At 37.9% G+C, this 22281-nt stretch overlaps 1 protein-coding gene across 1 annotated transcript in view; it reads right to left on the reverse strand.

Moving 5' to 3' along the window:
* DIAPH3 (diaphanous related formin 3) overlaps positions 1-22281 on the reverse strand; it is a 229452-nt gene that overhangs the window by 99805 nt on the left and 107366 nt on the right. Inside the window, exons 21-22 of the mRNA XM_042867343.1 lie at positions 8418-8657; positions 4296-4425 (exon numbers count right to left, since the gene is read on the reverse strand). Of these exons, the coding sequence (XP_042723277.1) occupies positions 4296-4425; positions 8418-8657 (370 nt within the window). The remainder of the gene's footprint in view (positions 1-4295; positions 4426-8417; positions 8658-22281) is intronic.

Consider the following 22281-nt stretch of genomic DNA (forward strand, 5'->3'; position numbering starts at 1 on the left):
TGGATAGCAGATATCAAGCTGCTTGGGGAACTAGTGAATAAGGTCCCCTGAGAAACTTCTTTTGAAATCATTGGGATTTGTTGGTGCTAGTCACTTTTAAAGTACTACTCCCTGAGAGTAAAGAAACAGGCAATTCCAAAATGTCACAAGTCAAGCAGGTGGGACAGAAGGCCAGCCTGGCTGAACAAGGATCTTCTTCTAGAGCTTAGGTGGAAAAAGCTGTATAGCAACTGGAAGTGTGGTCAAGTGACATGGGAATACTATAGTGAAGCTGTTCACCTTGGAAGGGAAAAAAGTCATGCAGCCAATGCTGAGTTGACACTGGCCAGTACTGTGGAGGACAGTGAAAAGGTTTTTTTTTCCAATACATTAACAACAAAAGCAGGGCCAGAAAGAATGCTGGTTTGTTAGTTGAGGAGAAGAGTCATCTTACAAAGCAGAGATATTTAATGTCATCTTTGCCTATGTCTTCAACACTGATGATGGTCACTGGCATTCCAGGTGCCCTGAGTTGGAGGACTGTGACTGCAGTAATGATCAATTCCAAGCCAATCCTGACTTTGTGTTAGATTTGCTGCTCTACCTGCATGCATATAGGTTCAGAGGATCAAAGGGGATTCATCCCAAAGTACTTAGAGAGTTGGCTGATGTCGTTGCAAGACCTCTCTCAATTATTTCTCAGTCGTCTTGGGAATCTGGAGAGGTCCCAACTGACTGGAAGCTGGCAAACATTGTTCCGATTTTCAAGAGCAAGAAAGAAGATCCTAGTAATCACAGATCTGTCAGTCTCCCTTCAGTGCCTGGTAAAATTATGGAGAAAATTATGCTGAGAGTTATTGAAAAATGCATGAAAGACAATGTGGTCATTGGTCACAGCCAACACAGGTTCATGAAGGGAAGGTTCCTGTTGAACTAACTTAATTTCCTTTTGTGACAAGGTCATCTCTCCTTGAGCACAAAAAGGACACAAAACACTTGCTTAGACATTCACTGTGAAAAAGTTAGCGCATGTTAAGTCAACTTTCTTTATAAAAATATACATCTGCAAGAGTACTAAAAGGATTTTAAAATACATGAGCTGTGGTCTTTTGAAACTGCTTGATTTTCTAAAATTCCAGTGCAGAAGTGGTATTCAAGATAAAACAGAATATTACAGGTAATGAAACCAGTATATATAAATGCCAATTTGGCAAAGACATCTGTATGAGAACTGTTGAGTCAAGGCCTGAACCACTGATGGATCACCTGAGGCAAGGACAGAGTCACCCACTGGAGCACAGGTGAAGGTGATTCACCTGTGTGACTGGAAGGGGTGGAGCCTAGCTCTACCTCTCCTAGGCCCCATTTAAGGGCTGACTGCTGCTAAAAAAGAATTTTTTTCTAGAGATTCCTCTGCTGTGGAGTCTTTCCTGTGAACCCAGATCTTTGGAAACCAGACCAGGTATGTGTATGGAAAGGGGGAACCCGTAAGTCGTGAGGAGATGTCCTACATGGGGTATGAAGGAGTGTGCGTGCTCCCCCGACGTATCTGAGCTCATGAAGTTAGGTTGCTGGCTGGGGTAGGGAGATTCCTTGGAGAAGTTTGTATGAAGGGGACCTGTAAGTCGTATGCAAGGAAAGAGCAATAGCTTTCCCTCAGAGGACTGGTACCAACAGGTATCTTGTCAGATGATAACATCGGAGTTATAGGTTGTGTTATTGTTATCTCCATCTGTTGTAAGTGTTTGGTACTGTGTATTTGAGTAATTGCTATCAAAACACTCAAAAGGAGTCTGGAGGTCTGATTTGGTAAAGTGGGAAGCCAGTATTATGTATGATTGCGAGTGAATGTATTGAATACTTGAGACGTGGCACAGCTGCAGGGTGAGTGCGGAGTATAACAACGATCGTTGTCTGACTGTCTTTACATTTTTGTATGAATGGGGATGATGAACCCATAGAGAGATTCCCATTCCATTCAGGGAATGAGTGTAAACTTGTTTATGTAATATCGTGTTCTGCTTGTGACGAGGTGCATGAGGGAGATGGGTCAATCAGTACTAGTTCTGTAGCAAGGTGTTTATAACCAAAGGATATGGATTGTTGGGGGAATGCTATATGGTATTGAGGGTGTTTATGGAAACTGAAGAACTGTATTGTTTGATTTCTGGGTTTTGAAGGGAATGGGACAAGCTGTTTTGATGGGATAAGAAAGTGCAATTGTTAATGGTATACGGAAGTATAATTGAGGATATGTGGAAATGTAACTGAGGGTATGAATAGTGGAATAGTTTGCAAAGGAAAAAAGGGTTAAAAAGAAAGTGAGTTTATCTGCGCTGGCATGAGAGCAACCCCCCCCACACTGTTCCCCTGTGAGCAGAACTTGGTGTGAGAGAGAGAGCCAGGGACAGAGACTGCTGCTGTAAACAGCATTACTTGCAAAGGGGGAGGTGGAGAGAGTAGGGCACTGGAAGCGAGAGTAGTCTTCATCTGCAGAGACCTAGGAAACCCAAAATCTCAGTGTTAGCACTAGAAGCCTCTGGAGAGGAGGAGGTGAAACTGAAATATCATGTTAGTAGTTTATGTAATGATGAGAGTTTAGAAAGTGAAAAAGTTTGGGAAGGACACAGGGTGAGGAAGGCAAAGATGAGCAGGGTGTAAAAGGGTTGTCAGGACTGAAGAGAGGTGAGCGATATGGGGGAAAAAAAACAAAAACAAAAAAAAAAACCAACAAAGACAACAACAAAAAAACTGACTGAGAAACAGGGATAGTAAGGAAATTGAGAATAACAGCAGTTGTTACTGCTGTGGCACTAGATTAGGGCCATAGGATCCAGAGATTCCCTCAGAGAGAGGTAGGGGGGGCTCGAAGAACCCAGGGAGGACTCCACCCCACTGGAACAGGAAGCAGTGTGCAAACTGAAGGGAAATAGAACACTGGTGGAGAAATCCTACCAAGCTGAGTGAGAGGGAACTATCTCTGATTGCAAAGCTGAAGGATGGAAATCTGGGAAGTTTACCCTAGCAGATCCACTGGTTAAACTGCAGCTAAGGGAGCAGGATAAAGAGGTTTCTCTTTTGGTTAAGCAGTTAAAGAAAATTGATTATTTGGTACTGGGGCACGAAGCTTGGATGATCCAGTGCATGGTGTATTACTAGGCAACTGTGTTTATGTTAAATTGCTCTCAGATTCATCTTTGGAACCGAAGTGGGAAGGACCCTACCATGTACTTCTGACGACCCACACAGCATCTAAAATAGAAGGACTTCATGGATTCATCATGCCCGCCTGAAGAGAGCACCCAGACCACAGTGGACAGCAGAAGAGGAAGGACCATTGAAAATCAGGATTCGAAAGCACGTATTAGACTTTGACAACCAGTGTGATTGTAGTAGCAGTCACAGCTTGGCAAGAAAATAGTTACTTGAGAATGATTGAGAAAATTGGCCAAGCTCTCAACAGATCTTGCTGGATATGTATAGCTCTCCCTAGAAGAGAAGGAAGAGCGTTGGCTTATGGGATAGTAGCAGTAAATTGGACAATTCCAAATTGGGTGGAAATTTGGAGTATAGAAGATAAGCCACAGAAGGGCCCTAAGTTTGATTTACTAGTTATTAACTCTACTGGGTCTATCTTTGTAGATAGGAAAAACAATAGTGAAGGCGGGGTGGGGGTTGGATGGTGAAATTTGACAGGCATTGGGTGTAGCTGGGAATACGGAACTCTGGAACAGTATCAGGGACCAGTGAAGCTGGAAGGTGGAAGTAAGGTGAAGGGAGTGATCCTAGAATAGATGAGGTGTCACAATGGGTCTCAGATAAAAACGTACTCGGAATTGTAGGGATGGGAACATCATTCACCCACCAAGGAAGTATGAACAGGCCCTAGCCTTTCTGCATTTCTGAACAAAAGGACACCCAGTAATCATGGAATCATAGAATGCCTTGGGTTGGAATAGACATCAAGGATCATCTAGTTTCAACCCCAATGCTATGGGCAAGGTTGCCAACCACGTGATCAGACTGAAAGATGAAAGTGATTTAAGATCTTTTAACAGAAAAGAACTTCTAGAAGAAATCTCTTCTGGAAACTGAATCTAAAGGACATGTTAGAAAAAGTATTATGGGAAATCCTGTAATTAAAAAGGATGGAATTATATACTATATTTGAGAACACTTGCAGGAGCAAAAGTTACTGATCATTGATATAGACCAGTAATATGCATTCTAAAAATAATATTAGTATAAAACAAGCATCATCTCACAGGGGGGAAAAAAAAAAGTACTGCAATGCACTCAGAATTAGTTATACAAACCTTTACTAGCTTTATCCAAATGCTGAAAATCTTCAACAAAATTCAGAACATCTTGATAGTTTTCTTCACACACTTCCACAAGAAAATGGAGCAGTGTTGTTTTTTGATCTGCTGACTTCGTGTCTTTCAGCTAGGCAAGAAAAAAAAAGTGTTAAAACACTGAGGATAAGATTGCCTCTGAATATTTTAGTAATTAATATATATTGCTAATTGTGAATAAGAAAAAAAGATAAGAACAAACTGTTGAACTGGAACAGTTCTTGGAGAAAACCTGAAGTAATGGATTCATATTTCCATCCTTGATGAAAATAAGAATTAAATATTTTTTTCTATGAAATATTTGAGTTCATTTCTAAGAAACAGTATATGTTTTTCTTTTAAAATCTATTTATTTAAGCAATGTATCAGTGTCTGTGAAATCATGATCAAATTTATGATGATGTAAACAAACAATTCAGAGCTCAATCTGCAAAATTTATCAATAAATGATGTAAATATACACTTCATAGGATGACTCCTTACCTGTGATGCTAACTCTGGCTCAACACGCAAGAAGTGTAAGCTACAATCTCAGTTTGCACAAGTCATAGTTCAGTTCACAGACCTGAACGTTCAAAAAGTTATACTTCCAAAATCGTTAAGCATAAAATTTTCTGTCTGAATCTTTTGCACACACAAAAATGATTTCAAGCCTGATCAGTTTAGGACTTGTATCTATGTATGTAAAAATACTAACTAACAATAAGCAAGCATTCAGTTATACGTTTCTGTTGTAGCCATCTGATTGGCTTGATATAAAAGTCGGAAAATCAGATAAACTTTTTTTTTTTTCCCCCATAGTGTCAAACTGAAACAGAGAATTCTGGATGGCGCTTAACAATCAAGTCAGCATTTCATACATTCCTGGTAAAAGTCATCAATTGTTTTCTAAGATCAAGATGATACAAACAAGAAATCTGATGAGCTATGTGCCTCCATTTTATTTTTTTTTTCCTTTACACAAGTATGTTTATGTGAGACAATTTTCAAGATAAACTCATGAAATTCGTATACATTGAAACAAACAAAAGAAAATAGGGTCACTACTACATGTACTGTAATAAAATAAACTAATTCTACTGTATTGAGATTCTCAGCAATAAATAACTGTTGGAACATCACACAATTTCTGCGAGAATCTGCTTAAAATACATGTAATCATAAAAAGTTAGTTTTAAAAATAAACTGGGGCTACAAACACATTTATGTTTAATATATCAGTAGTTAATAAATTACTATTGGCACACCAACATCGTATCTCTCTTCTCAGTATACGTAGCAGACTTATTTACATTTCAATTCTTCATGATGCAGGAAGAAGTAAAGATATGGGTTTATCTTTGCAAAGCGGATAACTCATTGAGTTTCTCAGGCATAGTCAAAAAAGAGAACAGCAACCTTACTGTGAAACCTTACTGAAAAATACTGAGCAGAACACCAAGCAGTCTGCAATTGGTAGCCTCGTAGTTTTTCAGTCAAGAAATAGTGGTTTGGGTGGGATCATCTTTCAACTTAACGCTCATTTTTTGTAACAATTGAATCAGTTTCTTATTCTCAGAACAGAAGGGGTTATACATTAACTAAGCCAGAACACACTGCTCAGAAAAACAGAAAAAATTACACATACATACTTTTACCTCTGTGTTTCAAGACACAGTTTCATAACCAATGAAGGCTTGGCAATCACGTACTTACTAAATGGCTTCCCAATGCTTCCCAACTACTATTAAGGCAGCATTACCTCACTCAAGAAAAGAAGTTTTTAACCAAATGGTCTGGCATTTACAAACAATCAGTGTGAAGCAATGCCAAATCAAATACGTATGAAAACTTTGCCATTTGAACTTTATTTTTAATTTGTATATTTCTTAAGTAAATGAAATATATCAAATACTGTAATATATGATTATGTATAATTAAAGAAGTCCTGAAAGATGCAAAATAGTATCACCATTTCTAATCATATGACATGACGTAATATCAAAATTACACCCTACTAGGCATTTTGATTATAAGGAGAGAATTACCTTTTTCTGTAATAGCGTGTATCTTTATACTTAAATCACTAACAGTCTATTAGTAGCAATCAGTATTTTTCCTGAGCAGAAGATTAGGTGTCTACTGACATCCATTTCAACCTGAATTATTCCACGATTCTAAGAAACCCAATTCCTAACAAGTTAACTACATAGGTTGCTCCAAAAATAATGCCTCCTATTTATGTTAATGGAAAACAGAACAGATACAAAGAGCACAATAACCCTAATTGATAGACTAAATTCTCAGCTACAAAGCACTATTTGCTTACATACCCACTACCATTAACTATATATTTTCACCAGCAATGAACAAAAGCCTGCATGTCATGCTTGTAAATATGTGCATGGCTGTCTGGATTGTGGATTTTTTTTCATGTAGTTGTTGCCACTGCTGAAACATACCAACTGTCTCACTGTGCTAACACACACTGTTCAGTCTCCATAACAGTATGAAGGCAGTTATCACAAGCATTTTGCAAAGCAGAATAAATACGGAATGATCTTGGATAAATAATTTAAGGTGTAGTAAATAAAAATAGAGCCTGAACTGCTCTACATAGGAAGACCTGACTTTAGGTCATGGCTTACCCTACAATGCTCTGGTATTAAATGCACAGGACAAGCAAGTTAGTTAGATTTGCAAGCTTACAGGTTATCTAGCTTTATAGGAGGTTACACTACACTGCTGGAGGGGAAAAAAAATGAATGAAAATATGTTGATTACTGAGAACCTAAAGCGTGAGTTCCAACCTTTTGCCTTAATTGAGATGCAATGAGTAAAGAGGAATTGTCTTGGTCCACATACAGAATATATTATATATATTTTATATATAAATATATATATATTTTTTTTTTTTGCTTCTTAAATCACTAGCATGTGTAAGTAATAAGTGATCTTAAATCACTTTCGTCTTTCAGTCTGATCACGTGGGTTGGCAACCTTGCCCATAGCATTGGGGTTGGAACTAGATGATCCTTGATGTCTATTCCAACCCAAGGCATTCTATGATTCCATGATTACTGGGTGTCCTTTTGTTCAGAAATGCAAAAATAATGAATACCTTCTATGTTATTATGTTGTCTCACATCATCGAAAGTGGATGTTGGTGGTATGGCAGTAGAGGTCAAGCCTTCCTGATAATATTCCCTTATTACATTTTGTTGTTATACACTGGCAGTAGACGACAGTAGAGGAGTGGTCGGACAAAATGGCATCTGACATAGAAGTGCATATAAAGCAAAAGTGTGCCACTGAACTCCATGTGGAAAAAAATGGCACCCACTGACATTCATTGGTGCTTGCTGAATGTTTTTGGAGACCAAACAGTGGGTGTTAGGACAGTGAGGGGGTGAGTGGTGTGTTTCAGCAGTGGCAACAGTAACATGAAAGACAAGACATGTTCTGGACAGCCATGCAAAGCTGTGACACCACAAAATGAAGTGCCAATTTGTGTGAAATGGTTAATGGTGGTGATGGGGAAAAAACTATAGCACTAAATAGGGTTAGCCAATTAGGCTTAGAATTGTTTTTAAGTTAACACTCAGGAAAGAATAGATGTCTTCTTGCATTACATTGTCACTCTTTCAACTTTTACATAAGGAAAATTAGAAGCAGCTGGAAACTAATGAAGCTGAGCAACAAGAAAAGGAAAACAGATAAGGAAAAATGTTATAAGAAAGAGAAATCATAACTATCTCATTACAGATTAAAATCTTAGAAGTGTTCAGACATGTAAATCTACAGTGCAACCAGGATCACATTGATACAGTCCTTCCATAGCTTTAGTTTGTTTTGGTTTTTATTATAATTTCCTCAATATGAAATATTCTGAAAGTTCAAATGCAAGTCAGTCACAAGACGACTGTACATAGATAAGCTCTGTATTGTTCAAATCACCATCTAATGTTTAGAATTAAGAAGAAAAAATAAATAAATACAAACAATTAACTGCAGAGAAAACATCAAGATAAGGTATTTAGGAAGTACAATAAAAACAAACAAAGAAATGAATGTAATACTCAACATGGACATTTCAAAACTCACTTTACAGAGAGAGCTGAGGTTATATCCAAAGGTCTGTGCATTCCGAGAACCTGCATTCATGTAGTTTCCCATTAACAGTACTAGTTCCAGCAGCTTGCTGAAGCTTTTGCTCTTTTTTATCTCTTCGCAAGCAGCACTGACAGCCATGATGTCAGGTTTGATGTTGTTCACCTGCTCCTCAAACTGAAGCTTAAAAAGAATAGCAGTGAGCCGTGGCCGTAGTCTCTTCACGTTGCTCATCTGATTGAAAAGAAAATAGGAGATTTCCTTTAAAATTCATGCTACACTGTACAAATGCATACAATCTGAAATGATTTATTGGTGTGACAGGCTTGAAGAAGCAATATATCTGCTATAACTGATAGCAAATGAACGAATGAATGAGAGACACTTGGGTAAGCAACTGAAATCCCATCTTGTGGTTAATGTGAACTGCCCCCATCCTTTCCCAATAACTAGTATGTGTAAGCAATAAATGATAAAGTGTCATCATATATCATATCTGTCAACTCATATACCAAATCCTATAAAACTAATCCAAGTTTATGACCCAGTAGTTGCAAAGTAATAAAAGTAGTTCACAAATTCTGTATAACTCAGGATGTACCAAAACAAGGCAAATCACATTTTCTAGTGCAAATATTTAAAAGCTGATTTCAATAAAAGCTTAATCTCAACTTGTAGAAAAACAACAGTTCTGAAAAATCTCTGCTATGAAACACTTAATATAATGTGTATTATTATATGCCAGTATTCATACCCCACTACAGTCCTAGACTTTACACAGTTAAATTAGGTAAGGCAGAACACTCCTAGGAAAAGAATAGCTTCTTTAGATCTTATGCAAAAAAATTACTTCCTCTACACTTTAGTAGTCAAGTATTTTCAACAGAAGTTTCAGTCTTTCTGTATGACTTCAGTTCCTGAATTCCTACCCTAGAGATCCTATACACATTTTTTCCTGTATCCAGACAAGATTGTGAATTTTATTAATACTTTAAATCAAAGAACATGGAATGTACTCAATAAATTAAATTTCCCTAGCTTCCAGTGTACTTCTCACACCTTTTATCGCCACCTTTTATCCCCAACCCCATTTTTCCCTCTTTCATGGAAGAAATCATGTTTTGCCACCTTGCTCTTCAGTTCTGAATGCATGGAAGAAACACCAGTGTTGAGTGCTTCCATGCGTGTCTTCCCTCATTTTTTTCCTATCCTTCCTTTCCCACCAATACAACAAATGCAGGAAGACTTTCTTCCTGATAGTCATATTCTCCTTTCTGAAGGCAAAGTTGAAGCCAATAATGCCTTCACAATACATGAAATCCTAAACTACTAGATTATGTACAGGTTTTTTTTTTTAATGTTATTGTTGACTGTTATTCAGTCTGGACACGGAAAGGCTTTTTTGTTTGTTTGTGGTATGGAAGATACACAGATGCACAGATTTACTGACAACTTAATCAAAATGGAATGGAGACACAGCTTTTCCTTCTCAGAGTTGAGTTAGGACTCATTTTTTTGAATTAGGACTCATTTCCCTACAAAGGAAACATCCAAGACTGAGAAGTTTTGAAATTAATTCTATTTTTAGCAGGCGTAACAGCCATCAGAAAACTATTTTCATTAAAAGCTACATATGGAGCAGATATCACCAGAATGAAGATTTCCTAATAGGAAATCAAGTCACAGTTTAACATAGGAAAGGTCTCCTATAAGACCTCTATTTCAGGCAGATGACAAAAGTAAATATATTTATACCAGAAGTCAAGTGTAGAAGTACATGAGTAATTTCAGTTAGAATAACATAATATCAAATCAAATGAAGAAAAGTTTCTAAAAGTCAACAGGATAGATCTCTCTTCCAGATGGAAAAATCTGATAAATTAGTTCTAAAAGTACTTCATACTTCCTAATGCTATTACTTTTAGTGTCTCAATATACAAGCCATGAAGATATGGGCAGGTGATCATAGTGTCAATGGAAATATCTGAAAATCATGACAGCAGATGTAGTATTTTCTATGAGGTTGAACCACCATACTTACTCCAACTTAGAAGTAGAATTTGACACTGTAATGGTTTAAGCAATATACAGTGATAACACCCACAACAGCAGATGATTATGATGTCCTTGATGTGACAACAACAACAAAAAAAAATAGATCTCTAGCACATTCTTATTTAGTATGATCTTCTCTAATGATTCAACGAGTCATCCAAGTTGATTTCCTAGACAGGAAGATATTATGTGCCTATGATGAAAACAGTAGTGGGAAGAAAAAGCATTCTGCTGCAAATCTTCTGTAGTCTTGTCAATAGTCAATTAAAATTATTTATCTATATCATTACTTAGTGCATTTGGAAACATGGGTAATCTGTGGCAAAAAGAGTTTGACCTGAAATGTCACATATGTGGATGCTGCTGAAAGACAGCTTGCACATATTAGGAAAAGTCCCCTACGTCTACAAAATGGTGACAGAGAAAGCAAGTCCCAAAGGACATGCAGCTCCATTGAGCTCTAAAGTCTGAAGCTGGAATACATGAAATATCTGCACAGCCAGTTCAAGCTATAAAGATCTAAGATACTGACTAGATTCAAGATTCTTTAAGCATAGCTGCCCTGTTAGCCAGTGACATGGATAGATCACTTAATGTAGGTGAAAACTTCCCAAAAAACCTTGAAGTTGTTCAGCATCTATACATCAAGATCCTCTACTGATCACATCAAAACAAAATACCTTTTCTTAACATGTCCAAATCACAACATGAAAATCAGTTTCACAAAGACTGTTGGCATTTTTAATGAAGCAGAATATTGTGCCCTGCTGCCAACCCAAATACAAATTCTCCTGAAGCCCAATACAAGTATCCGTTCTTCTTAGACACCAAAGTTTAGATGCTTTAAAACTTTTCAGCACTGAAAAAATGGCAACTCTATAGTAAAACCTGTAGATATCAGGTATCAAAAACCGTTAGCATGGGAAGAGATTTTGCACAAAGCCAGGAAGGATGTTTTGGAAGGCAGTAAGCAATGCTGCAACCAATACAGGTGGCATTAGCCACCTGGATGACATGGTTTCAAGTTGAGTTGAAGGCGTGCAATCTATTCCTAATAGCTAAGAGAGTGAAAACAAAGTCAAAAAGAAGTTTATCTTTTCCTGTATAATGGCAGTCTTAAAGCAGTATCATTCAAGAAACAAGTGTAGAAAGTCTACTTTGGGAATAACTCTTTTTGATTCTTTCATGATTACTGATGGCATGAAAATAAACAGAGAGATAAAAACACAGTATAATCCACACCAAATTTAGTGGTTTAATGCCATATTCTTTAAAGTATAAAACATTTTTCTATTAATCTTACAATCTTTCAGGATTTTATTCTTTTTCCAATTTCAAATGCAGTCTATATTTCATAGTCAAGTCAAAACATCTAAGCTCAGAAATTATTTCACAGTAAAATACACCATCTTTTCATATCATCTTCCTTGGATCCAAGATTCCAGACAAATGTTAAGGGCTCTTACAGAAAAATTATTCTGTTCTTAGGAAACTGCCACTCCCAAGTATGAATACTGTCAAACTGCCATAGCATATTCCATAAGGTTGCTGCAACTGGAACTGGTTGGTGCACTGGAATTGCTAGGTCACAGCCTGAACCAATGGTTGAGCACCAGGTGAAAAGGTATTGCTAACCAAGGGAGCTCAGGTGTGAACAATGCACCTGAGTGACTGTAAGGGGTGGAGCCTAGATCCCTCCTCACCCTTTAAGGGTTAGTAGAGAAGAAAAGAGCCTCTCTGGATAGAGATCACACTTTTCTTGAGCTAGTGCTGGTTGTTAGAAGGGACAAGCCAATTTTCCTTCTTTATTACATGCTATTGCTCCATAGTATCTGTATCCCACTTGAAGGCACTGTCATTGCTTTCTTTTGCCATGCAATGGGTAAAAGAAAATCCAGTCTACCAACACGTGATAGTTTTCAGTTACATTGGGTCATAATGGGAAACATACATCTGATAAAGCTAAACAATACAACACCAATTTTTATCAGTAATGTTGTGTGAAATGAAACAAATTTTCACTGTGTGAATCAAATCAGATTCAAGACAAGTTCTTGAGACACTTAGAGGAATCTGCAATTGAATCACTGATCAGTTAGAGACAAAAGATGAGGACTATTCAAGAGAGATAACCTCACTGATGTCAAGTTGTAGAGAGATCTGCCAAGAAGAAAACTGTGAGAGCCTATGCCCTTGCCAAATGAAACAATCACCACTTCCAGACATCTGAGGTAACATCATAACTTCATAAGACAATTTATTTTTTACTTATCTTTACATTTTGCTAGCTGCACTAGAGGTATTCAAAATAGTTTTGACAGCACAGAATAGAAGAATGACACCTATAAAAGCCTATTAAAAGATACCAACACTGTAAGAGTTAAGGATGTTCTCCCTTTATAGTCAAACTATTTAAGTGGTTTAATTTGACATGTATATATTTTAACTGTCACAGGTGATGTATAGTGCTAAGTCAATCTTTGACAACATTCTTGGGAAGGCTCAAATTGCTGATGGAGAGCACTGAAAAGAAAAAGCAGCATACACATGAAGAAAGCAGAAGAAGGTAAGGATTACAAAAGAAATTCTACAGATGGAAATTAACACAATTAAAATATCTCACAGTGCTGATAGACTTTGCCACTGTAGTATTTCAACCAAACTGAAATGGCTGCGATCAAGCAGTGTTAGGAACAGCTCTTCAAACATTCTAAGATATTTTCTAGACAGCAGTGAAAACATTAATAGGTTCTGAATTATCCTCAATGTGAACATACAGGTGAAATCATCAGCTGAATACAGAATTGATCATTTTAAGTGTTTGCTGAATTATTTAAGACAAACTAGCCTTCATCAGGTCTCACTCTAATCTTCAATTTACTCTAGTGAAATCTTCTTTTTTGGTATGAAATGATTAAAAACACATCTATCAGTGAACATGCTGTGAAGCCACATGAGAATAGCTTGCCAACTTCTATTCAGGTTAGCTATCAGTGTAACTCACAAGGACTAGACATTAATTATTTCTGAAAGAATATTTCAAAATTCACCCATTTTATCTTTGAATAAGTAAAAGTGATCAGGCAAAAAACTATTTCTTTTTCTCATTCCCAAACTATATGTGAAAACATTTAAAAAATCTCAAGTTTTAAGATCAGAAATAAAGTAGAAGCTATCACACATAGTGCTTCAAACACTGTCCTCATACATTTGACTGCTAATGTAGTTGCCTGCAGCCAAGGTCGAGTGTCACTAAAAGCATCCTATCAAGTATTAGGAAGTTTTTATATCAACAGTGTTAATAAAGAATGTAAAAAAATATGGTTTTTGAAATAGAATTGTACTTATGAATTTAAAATCATATTAATAAATCCAATACATCCAGGACTAATTTCTGTCAGTAAGGATTAGAGGCATTGAAGAGTTCACGTGTCTTCATCTGGCTTCAGTTCCCTTTACTCTGCATAACCAGATCAGAACTACTACTTGGAACAGTTTCTTGTGCAACAAGTTGTTAACATAAATTGGCCTCAAGCCTGAGCATTATTGCATTGGCAGTAGTGTGGGGAAAAGCGGATGTGTGCTGATGGAGAGTTGACAGGGGACAGAACTTTCTCAGCTAAAGCAAAAAGAAAGCTTACCCTGTAATAAAGACATGTAATTTCTTTGGAGATTCACTTATGTTCTGAGTACTTTGGTACTCGTTTACATAAACTATGTGCCAAAACAACTTGGGTAGGGTGAGAGCAAAGATCTGGAGCCACCTGACATGGAAGCAAACATTGCTGTACTCATCCAGAGTTCCAAAAGTGCCCTCAGATGTCAAGCCCAGGAAATACAGCGATGTAGAACACTGAATAATATTTAAAACCAATATAAAAACTAATGAGAACTGAGCTGGAATGGTTTTGGTTACCATTATTGCCTGAATGATTTCAATAGAAAAAAAAAAAAAAAAGACGGCCAAGGACACGAAGGACTTCATATTCAAAACAACACACAGATCAATAAAAGGAATAAAGGAATTCATGACCTCACAGAAAACTATAAAATCTATATGGATTTCCTGCATCATCACCAGCAATAAGCTATTTTAATAAACCATTATTTAGCTTTCTCTCAAATAAAAATTTATTGAGAAAAAAAGCAAATCCTTCCAACATTTGCCTTAAGAATTTTCAGCATAAAACTGCAAAGGAGATGAATTTGGTAAATATTTGTTACCAACTCCTTGGCATTCATCCTCTTAAACAAACAAACAAACAAACAAAGCCAACCACCTCACACATTTGAGCTGTTTCAGATGGCTTGCTTAGTAAAAGGAGAGATCAGATAATCGTGCTATTAGCTAGGCTATAACAGATTTGTGATGTGATAGATTCAAGTGTTAATTTTCATTAGGAAGGCATCCTTAAAAGCAAGATATCACACTAATAGCAATGTTTAAATGCTAGATTCTATCCACAGAAGTGCTATGGACATTTTGGTCAGTGTATGTACAGAACAAGCAGGAAAACAACCTTCAGAGACCACTCACAGCATTCTGCCTTTCTATGAAACAATCAGCTTTGCTAGCAAATAGTGCATTAGCCTTGCCTGCTCAAAGAAATAGCTGATTATATAAGGACTACCTAATCTCCCTAGAATAAATCAATTCTACTGTTTTATTATTCCCACTGTTAGAAAAATCTTCCCATCATCTAACCTGCATCGCTTTCCTGAAAAACATAAACCATTACATACTCCTGTAAGAACCAACATTATTCAGAATATATTATTCCCTTCCTTCTTCCAGTTTTCCTACACATATTTTAAGCAAAGATTCTGCCTTGGCTTTAACAACTTACAAGCAATATTTCTTCATATCCCTTGTTTCTAAACTGTAGTCATTAGCCATCCCTGGAGTCCCTGCTTTTGTCTGCACATCTATAACTAATGTACAACAAACCTCCAAACCAGATATAATATTGTAGCTGAGGTTTCAGCGGTGGTGAATAGAGAAGTTCACAATTGTACAGGCCAACACCCTGCTTCTATGTTTCAGTTTCCTGTATGTTTACTGACTGATATGATGACAGATCCAATTTGTATCTCACTTCTCATCCGACATAATACATCATTCTTTAATACAACTATATCCATAACTACAGACTTTGCATTCGCTGCCGTGTTAATCCTGAGTCTCTGGTGTTCCTAAAATATCTTTCACTGTCATTAAGCAACCTAAACTTCCAGAAAGCTCATTAGTAAAGTGGAACTCAGCAAAAAAGAAATTATTCAAGGGTCAGTAACAACAGGGCAACATAAAAGCGGATAGTTATTGTAATTGAGAATATGAAGCAGTGTGCCTGAATATGAAGCTCAAAGTTAGTTTGACCACTGGGAACACAGCTTTGCTGCAAAATGAGAATAACAGTGATGACAGAAAATAAGTAAATAAGTAATAAGTAAATAAATAAATAAATGGAGTTTTTTATATCTAAGAAAAGTAATCTGAATGGATTCCAACACAAAGAAAGCATACTGCATACTCACTCTCTCCCCCCAAAAATTAATGTTTGAAATGTAAATTATGTCAGCATATCCACAATACTTAGCTTTATATTTACCATTCCATCATTCTTCCAAAGATGATGTTTACTCCACAGTGAAAGAGAGAACTGTCAGTGAATTAGTTCTTTTTAAGTGCACATTTCTTCCTGAGCAGATTTATAGAAGCCACTAAAGTGGTCATGACCTGTGCTAACACTTACAGAAGCTGAAGTTAGGAGATTCTGAGATAAAGACAACCTCATGGCAACTGATGGCTTCTCAGCATATAAAAGAGCTGCCCTAATCTAACTTGTTCCCATCAGTCAAGAACAACCCTCGGTGTTGAGAAAGTCCCTTAACAGCAATGCTGCACATTAGAATCCTAGCCAGACTGCTTGGACACACATGTGGTAATACTCAGAAGAAATGAGGTATAAAATATAAGTGAATTCAATCTCTAAGAGACTGAGCAGGTAAAAAAGTCATTTTATATCAGGATTCTATAAATTAAAGTCACCTTTCTCTTTCAATTAGATCCTGCAATGAGAGGAGTTATTTTCTTTCTATTTATTCAATGCAAGCCTGAAATCTAGAAGCTTCAATTCACTGCAAACCTTTCTTTTGCATTCCTCCTTTAACTTTGGAAAAAATTCAGAAAATTTACTTCAGACAAGGAAGCAATGAGAAGCTCTTATCAGCTGCTTCATGACCCTCGCAATTTTAATATCACAGGAAAAAATAAACACCTCAGACTCAGATCTAATTAATACAAATGAATAATAACAGAAGATAATCTTTATTGCCTGAATACTTTAAATTCAAAAACCATTCAACAACTGCTGACTCTCACATTCCCATTATAGCTTTATTAAAAACAATTATAATGAACAATGGTTTATTTTTCAACTCTCCAGCAGCCCCTTAAATAAGCACCTATTATTTCTTTTCTCACACTATTTCTCAAAAGTCTCTAAATTTGCTTGCCCAAAATTAATGCTGTTGTACTGTTAGGTCATATTCTTAATTATGCTGTGTTTAAGTGATCTTCATTACTTTTTTTTCTTCTTATTTCCAAAAGGTCCTATAGAACTGTTAACAGTGACTTAGAATTGCATTTAACTTGGGCTTCCTGCTTACTTACAAAATAATATATGTTACTAAGAAGGTTCATAAAAGTTTGTGATAAATAACTCCTTTATAATTCATGTTTCCCAATAATTCAGTTCATCTAAAAACTTTTTGGTTTTGCTTGCCTCAACATACCTATCATACCTATATTTTTCCTTTATTTTTTCATCCCAAAATTGTTTTCTTGTGAAGTTTAATAGCACCCTCATGCTCCAAATCCTTTTATTTTACCTGTTCTTTACATGAAAGATTACCCATGGTATTGTTTCTCCTTTCAAATTTCCCTCGAGGATACCTAAGTGAAGTGTTTTTTCTGAACTTAATGGCATCTCCAATTGGTATCCAAATGGAAGCTTTAGAAGGCCTAAACAAGAGATTAGAAAAGCAAGTTGTCCCTAGATGAAACAAAAATGGGCTTATGCTGAAACAGTGTAACTGCCTGGAGTGCAAGGAAATCTGTACATAGAATGGGTAAAGGTGGATGAGGCCTCACTTGTCTCTAAGCTCCATCCAGCAGCTCAGGCTGCCCAGGGCCTCCCCCAACCTGGCCTTGAACACCTCCAGGGAGAAGGCAGCCTGATCCCTTGCCTCACCTCCCCCTGAGTAAAAAATTTCTTCCTAATGTCTAACCTAAATTCCCTCTTTTACTTTAAAGCCATTTCTCTTGTCCTATTACTATTAGACTTTGGAAAAAAGCCACTTCCCTTTCTGCTTATAAGCTCTCTTCAAGTACTGGAAGGACACAGGAAGGTCTCCCTGGAGCCTTCTCCACGCTGAACAAGCTGAAAACCATACTCCAAGTGGAACTGAAGCCACGTCAGATTGGCCCACATAGTGCCATGGAAAGCCCCTGTTGCACCTTGGAAGCAACACAGTAACCTTAGACTTACACCAGGAAACATAATCACCCACACAATTAAAACAGCTACATATGCTTATTTCTGTCTTAGTTGTAATTGGGCACGTTGTATGTTCACCACAGGTATGATGTGTTATCCAGACAAAAACACTGAACTAAAAAGGACGCTGAAATTCAAGATGACTATAGAATAACTAGAAGAGAAAGAAAATATAATTACCTGCAGGTAATTAGTAAGGTAAGCACAAGAAACTTTTAAAATTCTGGAAGATAACTGCATTTTGTGGAATTATAAGGAGCTATTTCATGGAACTATAAGAAATAAAAAAGAGGAAGGGGAGCTGTCTGGTTTGGTAAAAGGATGCAGCAACAAGGCTAATAAATACAGTCAAGGCTAGTAGGCTTTGGTCTTTGGAAGAAGTGGTGGAGTTTTTCATATTCCAACAGAACCAGTTCTTTGTACAAAGCAGTTTTGAAAGAGAGCAGTCTTTCACACAATTAAGAATTTCACACATTTAAAATAAGGAATTTTCACTCTCTAATGAGCAAATGTGAGAAGAAAACAAAAAATACAAAAAAAAAAAAAAAAAAGATTTAGAAAAAAAAAATTTACACAACAGAGAAAGATCGAATCCAGCAATAATCTCATCACCAACAGTGGAATAGAAGGAAAAGATTAACCATCATGCTGTAATCGGGATAGAGATGAGAAGCTAACTAAACTTACATTAGGATGAGTTACTGCATTTATTCATGCAGTAGGGCGAGATGCATTCTAAAGAAAATGGAACAGGATAAGTTTTGAAGAATGAAATTCAAAAGGAAATAAGCTGCTTTAAGCATGAATGGAGAAAACAATACATAGACAATTCTTGTTACTTGTCCAGAAATTTAAGGGGACAAAGACAAATAATTAGCAACACATATAGACAAACCATATACCAAACTGTCTTCAATAAGAAAAAAAGAGGAATTATTTTAAATCTGGCTGACGTAAAATTCTAGTATCATCAAAAAAAGTAAAGATGACGAGAAGCAAAAGAAAAACAACTCTTATATGAAGTAACAAACATAATGTGTCATGTATTAGGCATTTCAGACAAAATTGTGCGCAAGGTTACAGTATGGCACTCTTTCTACAGAAAAACTTCCCCTTCTATGTCACACAAACTTACACTGCTCTAACAATGCAGGAAAATCTTTAAAAACATGCTTCATTCATTTTTACAGTCCTTTTGAAGAAAAAAAAAAAAAAAGAAAGATATGCAACACGTTTCAGCACAAAAAGCAGAGTCAAGTAAATAATGTTTTTTTTAATTAATTGCCAAACAAACAAACAAAAATGAAATCCAGAAAGAGCTTTATGTGTAACAACGACTTCGAAAATTCAATAATTAACTCCATTAGCCTCACTTCTTATTTAATGAAAACTTCTTAAAATGGTATAAATCACCACTTAGTATATATTCTACTTCCTTCTAAAAATTCTAAAGTATTGTTTGACACCCATACATCTCTAATTTCTTTTTGGTGATATTTACATTTTACAAGTATACTGAAAATATTTTAAAGATATCTGAGTTTAATTATCCTGTTCTCATTATATTCAAAACCTTGCCTATAGTTTGAGTCCCTTACTGACTGTGATGACCAAAAAAACCTCCACTGCTTATGCGGTGGGAAGATAATTAAGCGGTACACTTCAAGAACTCAGTTTCTTTTTATGCCTAATAATTTTTAGCTAAGTAGCTCATTTGTTCAGCATCATTATCATCCCTTGTGCAAAAGATTAAAACAAACACAGTTTATATGGTAACCTTTGGATATAATAAAATCTTGTAGGGAGATATAAAACTACATAAAATTAAAAGCCTCTGGAGAAGGATTTCTGAACTGCAAAGTATCCCTGTTAATGGCACACACACTGGATTTTGTTACAGAAGAAAGCCAAACACACACCTATACTCAGCAGCAAGACCTGAATGGTGGTCTGTCAATGAAAGTCCACTAGGCAGATCAGTGCAGTTAAATTATCAGTCACAGAATCACAGAATCACCAAGCGTGGAAAAGACCTACAAGATCATCCAGTCCAACCATCCACCTATCACCAATCGTTTGCACTAAACCATGTCCCTCAACGTCCCTCAACACAAAATCCAAACATTCCTTGAACACCTCCAGCGTCAGTAACTCCACCATCTCTCTGGGCAGCCCATTTCAGTACCTGAGCACTCTTTCAGAAAAGCAGCATTTCCTAACGTCCAGCCTGAATCTACTCTGGCGCAACCTAAAGACATTTCCTCTAGTTCTATCACCAGTTACACAAGAGAAGAGGCCGACCCCCAGCTCACTACAACCTTCCCTTCAGGTAGTTATAGAGAGCAATAAGGTCTCCCCTGAGCCTCCTCTTCTCCAGGCTGAATAATCCCAGCTCCTTCATAAGGCCTGTGCTCCAGACCCCTCACCAGCTTTGTTGTGCTTCTTTGAACACGTTCCAGGTCCTCAATGTCTTTCTTGCAGTGAGGGACCCAAAAGTGGACACAGTGCTCGAGGTGCGGCCTCACCAGAGCTGAGTACAGGGGGACAATCACTGCCCTGTTCCTGCTTGCAACGCTGTTCCTGATGCAGGCCAGGATGCCATTGGCCTTCTTGGCCACCTGGGCACACTGCTGGCTCATGTTCAGCTGAGCATCAATCAATACCCCCAGGTCCTTTTCCTCTACACAGTCTTCCAGCCAATCTGCCCCAAGTCTGTAGCATCACCTGGGGTTGTTGTGGCCAAAGTGCAGGACCTGGCACTTGGTATTCTTGAACTTCAGCCCATTGGCCTCAGCCCAGCGATCCAGCCTATCCAGGTCCCTCTGTGGAGCCTTCCTACCCCCAGGCAGATCAATGCTTCCAGACAACTTGTTGTCATCTGCAAACTTACTGAAGGTGCACTGAATGCCCTCATTCAGGTCATCAATAAAGATATTGAAGAGGACAGGCCCCAGCAATGACTCCTGGGGAACACCACTCATGACAGGTCTCCAGCTGGATTTAGCTCCATTCACTACACTCCCTGTGCCTAGCCTTCCAACCAGTTCCTTATCCAGCCAAGAGTGTACCTGTCCAAGCCACAGGCTGCCAGGTTCTGCAGGAGAATACTGTGGGAGGCAGTGTCAAAGGGTTTGATTGCTGAAGTCTAGGTAGACTGTATAAACAGCCTTTCCCTCGTATACCAGAGGGGTTCACTAGATCATAGAAGGAGATCAGGTTGCTCAAGCAGGACCTGCCCTTTGTGAACCCATGCTGGCTAGGCCTGATCCTCCAGTTGTCCCGCACATGCCATGCGATCTCACTCAAGACCATCTGCTCCATAACCTTCCCTGGCACCGAGGTCAGGCTAACAGGCCTGTAGTTCTCTGGATCCTCCTTACGACCTTTCTTGTAGATGGGAGTCACATTGGCAAGCCTCCAGTCTTCTGGGACCTCACCAGTCAACAAGGAGCGCTGATAGACAATGGCAAGCAGTTTGGCTATCACCACTGCCACTTCCCTCATCACTCTCAGGTGAATCTCCTCTAGCCCCATGGGCAGTCCAGCTCAGTCCAGCTGGGGTAGTAAGTCTCTGACTGTGTCCTCCTGAACTGTGGGGGGTTCAGTCTGCGTCCCAGCTCAGACTACCAGGTCAGAGAGAGCAGTTACCCTGAGGATAACTGATGTGACCTTTAAAGACAGATGTAAAGAAGGCATTCAGAACCTCTGCCTTTTCCTTATCCTCAGTGTCACATTCCCAACCTCATCCAGTAAAGAATGGAGATTCTCCTTAGCCCTCCTCTTACTGTTGATGTATTTGTAAAAGAGTTACATTTTACCCCAGCAGCCAGGTTGAGATCAATCTGGGCTTTTGCCTTTCTGATTTTCTCTCCGCACATCTTAACAAATTCTATCTACTCTTTTTGAGTCGCCCATCCCTTCTTCCACAGGAAGTAGATTCTCTTTTTCTCCTGGACCTTCAAGAATAGCTCCCTATTCATCCACACCGGTCTTCTTCCCCTCTGGCTCATTTTACGGCTCAGGGCCACAGCCAGCTCTTGCGCCCTAAAGACTTCCTTCTCGAAGAGCGACCAGCCATCTTGGACCCCTTTACTCTCTAAGACTGAAACCCAGGGGATTCCCCCTACTAGTCTTCAGATAATTCAAAGTCCGCCCTCCAGAAGTCCAAGGTAGCATTTTTGCTGTTCTCCCTCCTGGCTCCACCAAGAATCGAGAACTTTACCATTTCATGGTCACTCTGTCCA

Source organism: Lagopus leucura, unplaced genomic scaffold (assembly GCF_019238085.1).
Source record: "Lagopus leucura isolate 7727_CA_CO unplaced genomic scaffold, USGS_WTPT01 Super-Scaffold_100001, whole genome shotgun sequence".
In the NCBI taxonomy this organism is placed as follows: domain Eukaryota; kingdom Metazoa; phylum Chordata; class Aves; order Galliformes; family Phasianidae; genus Lagopus; species Lagopus leucura.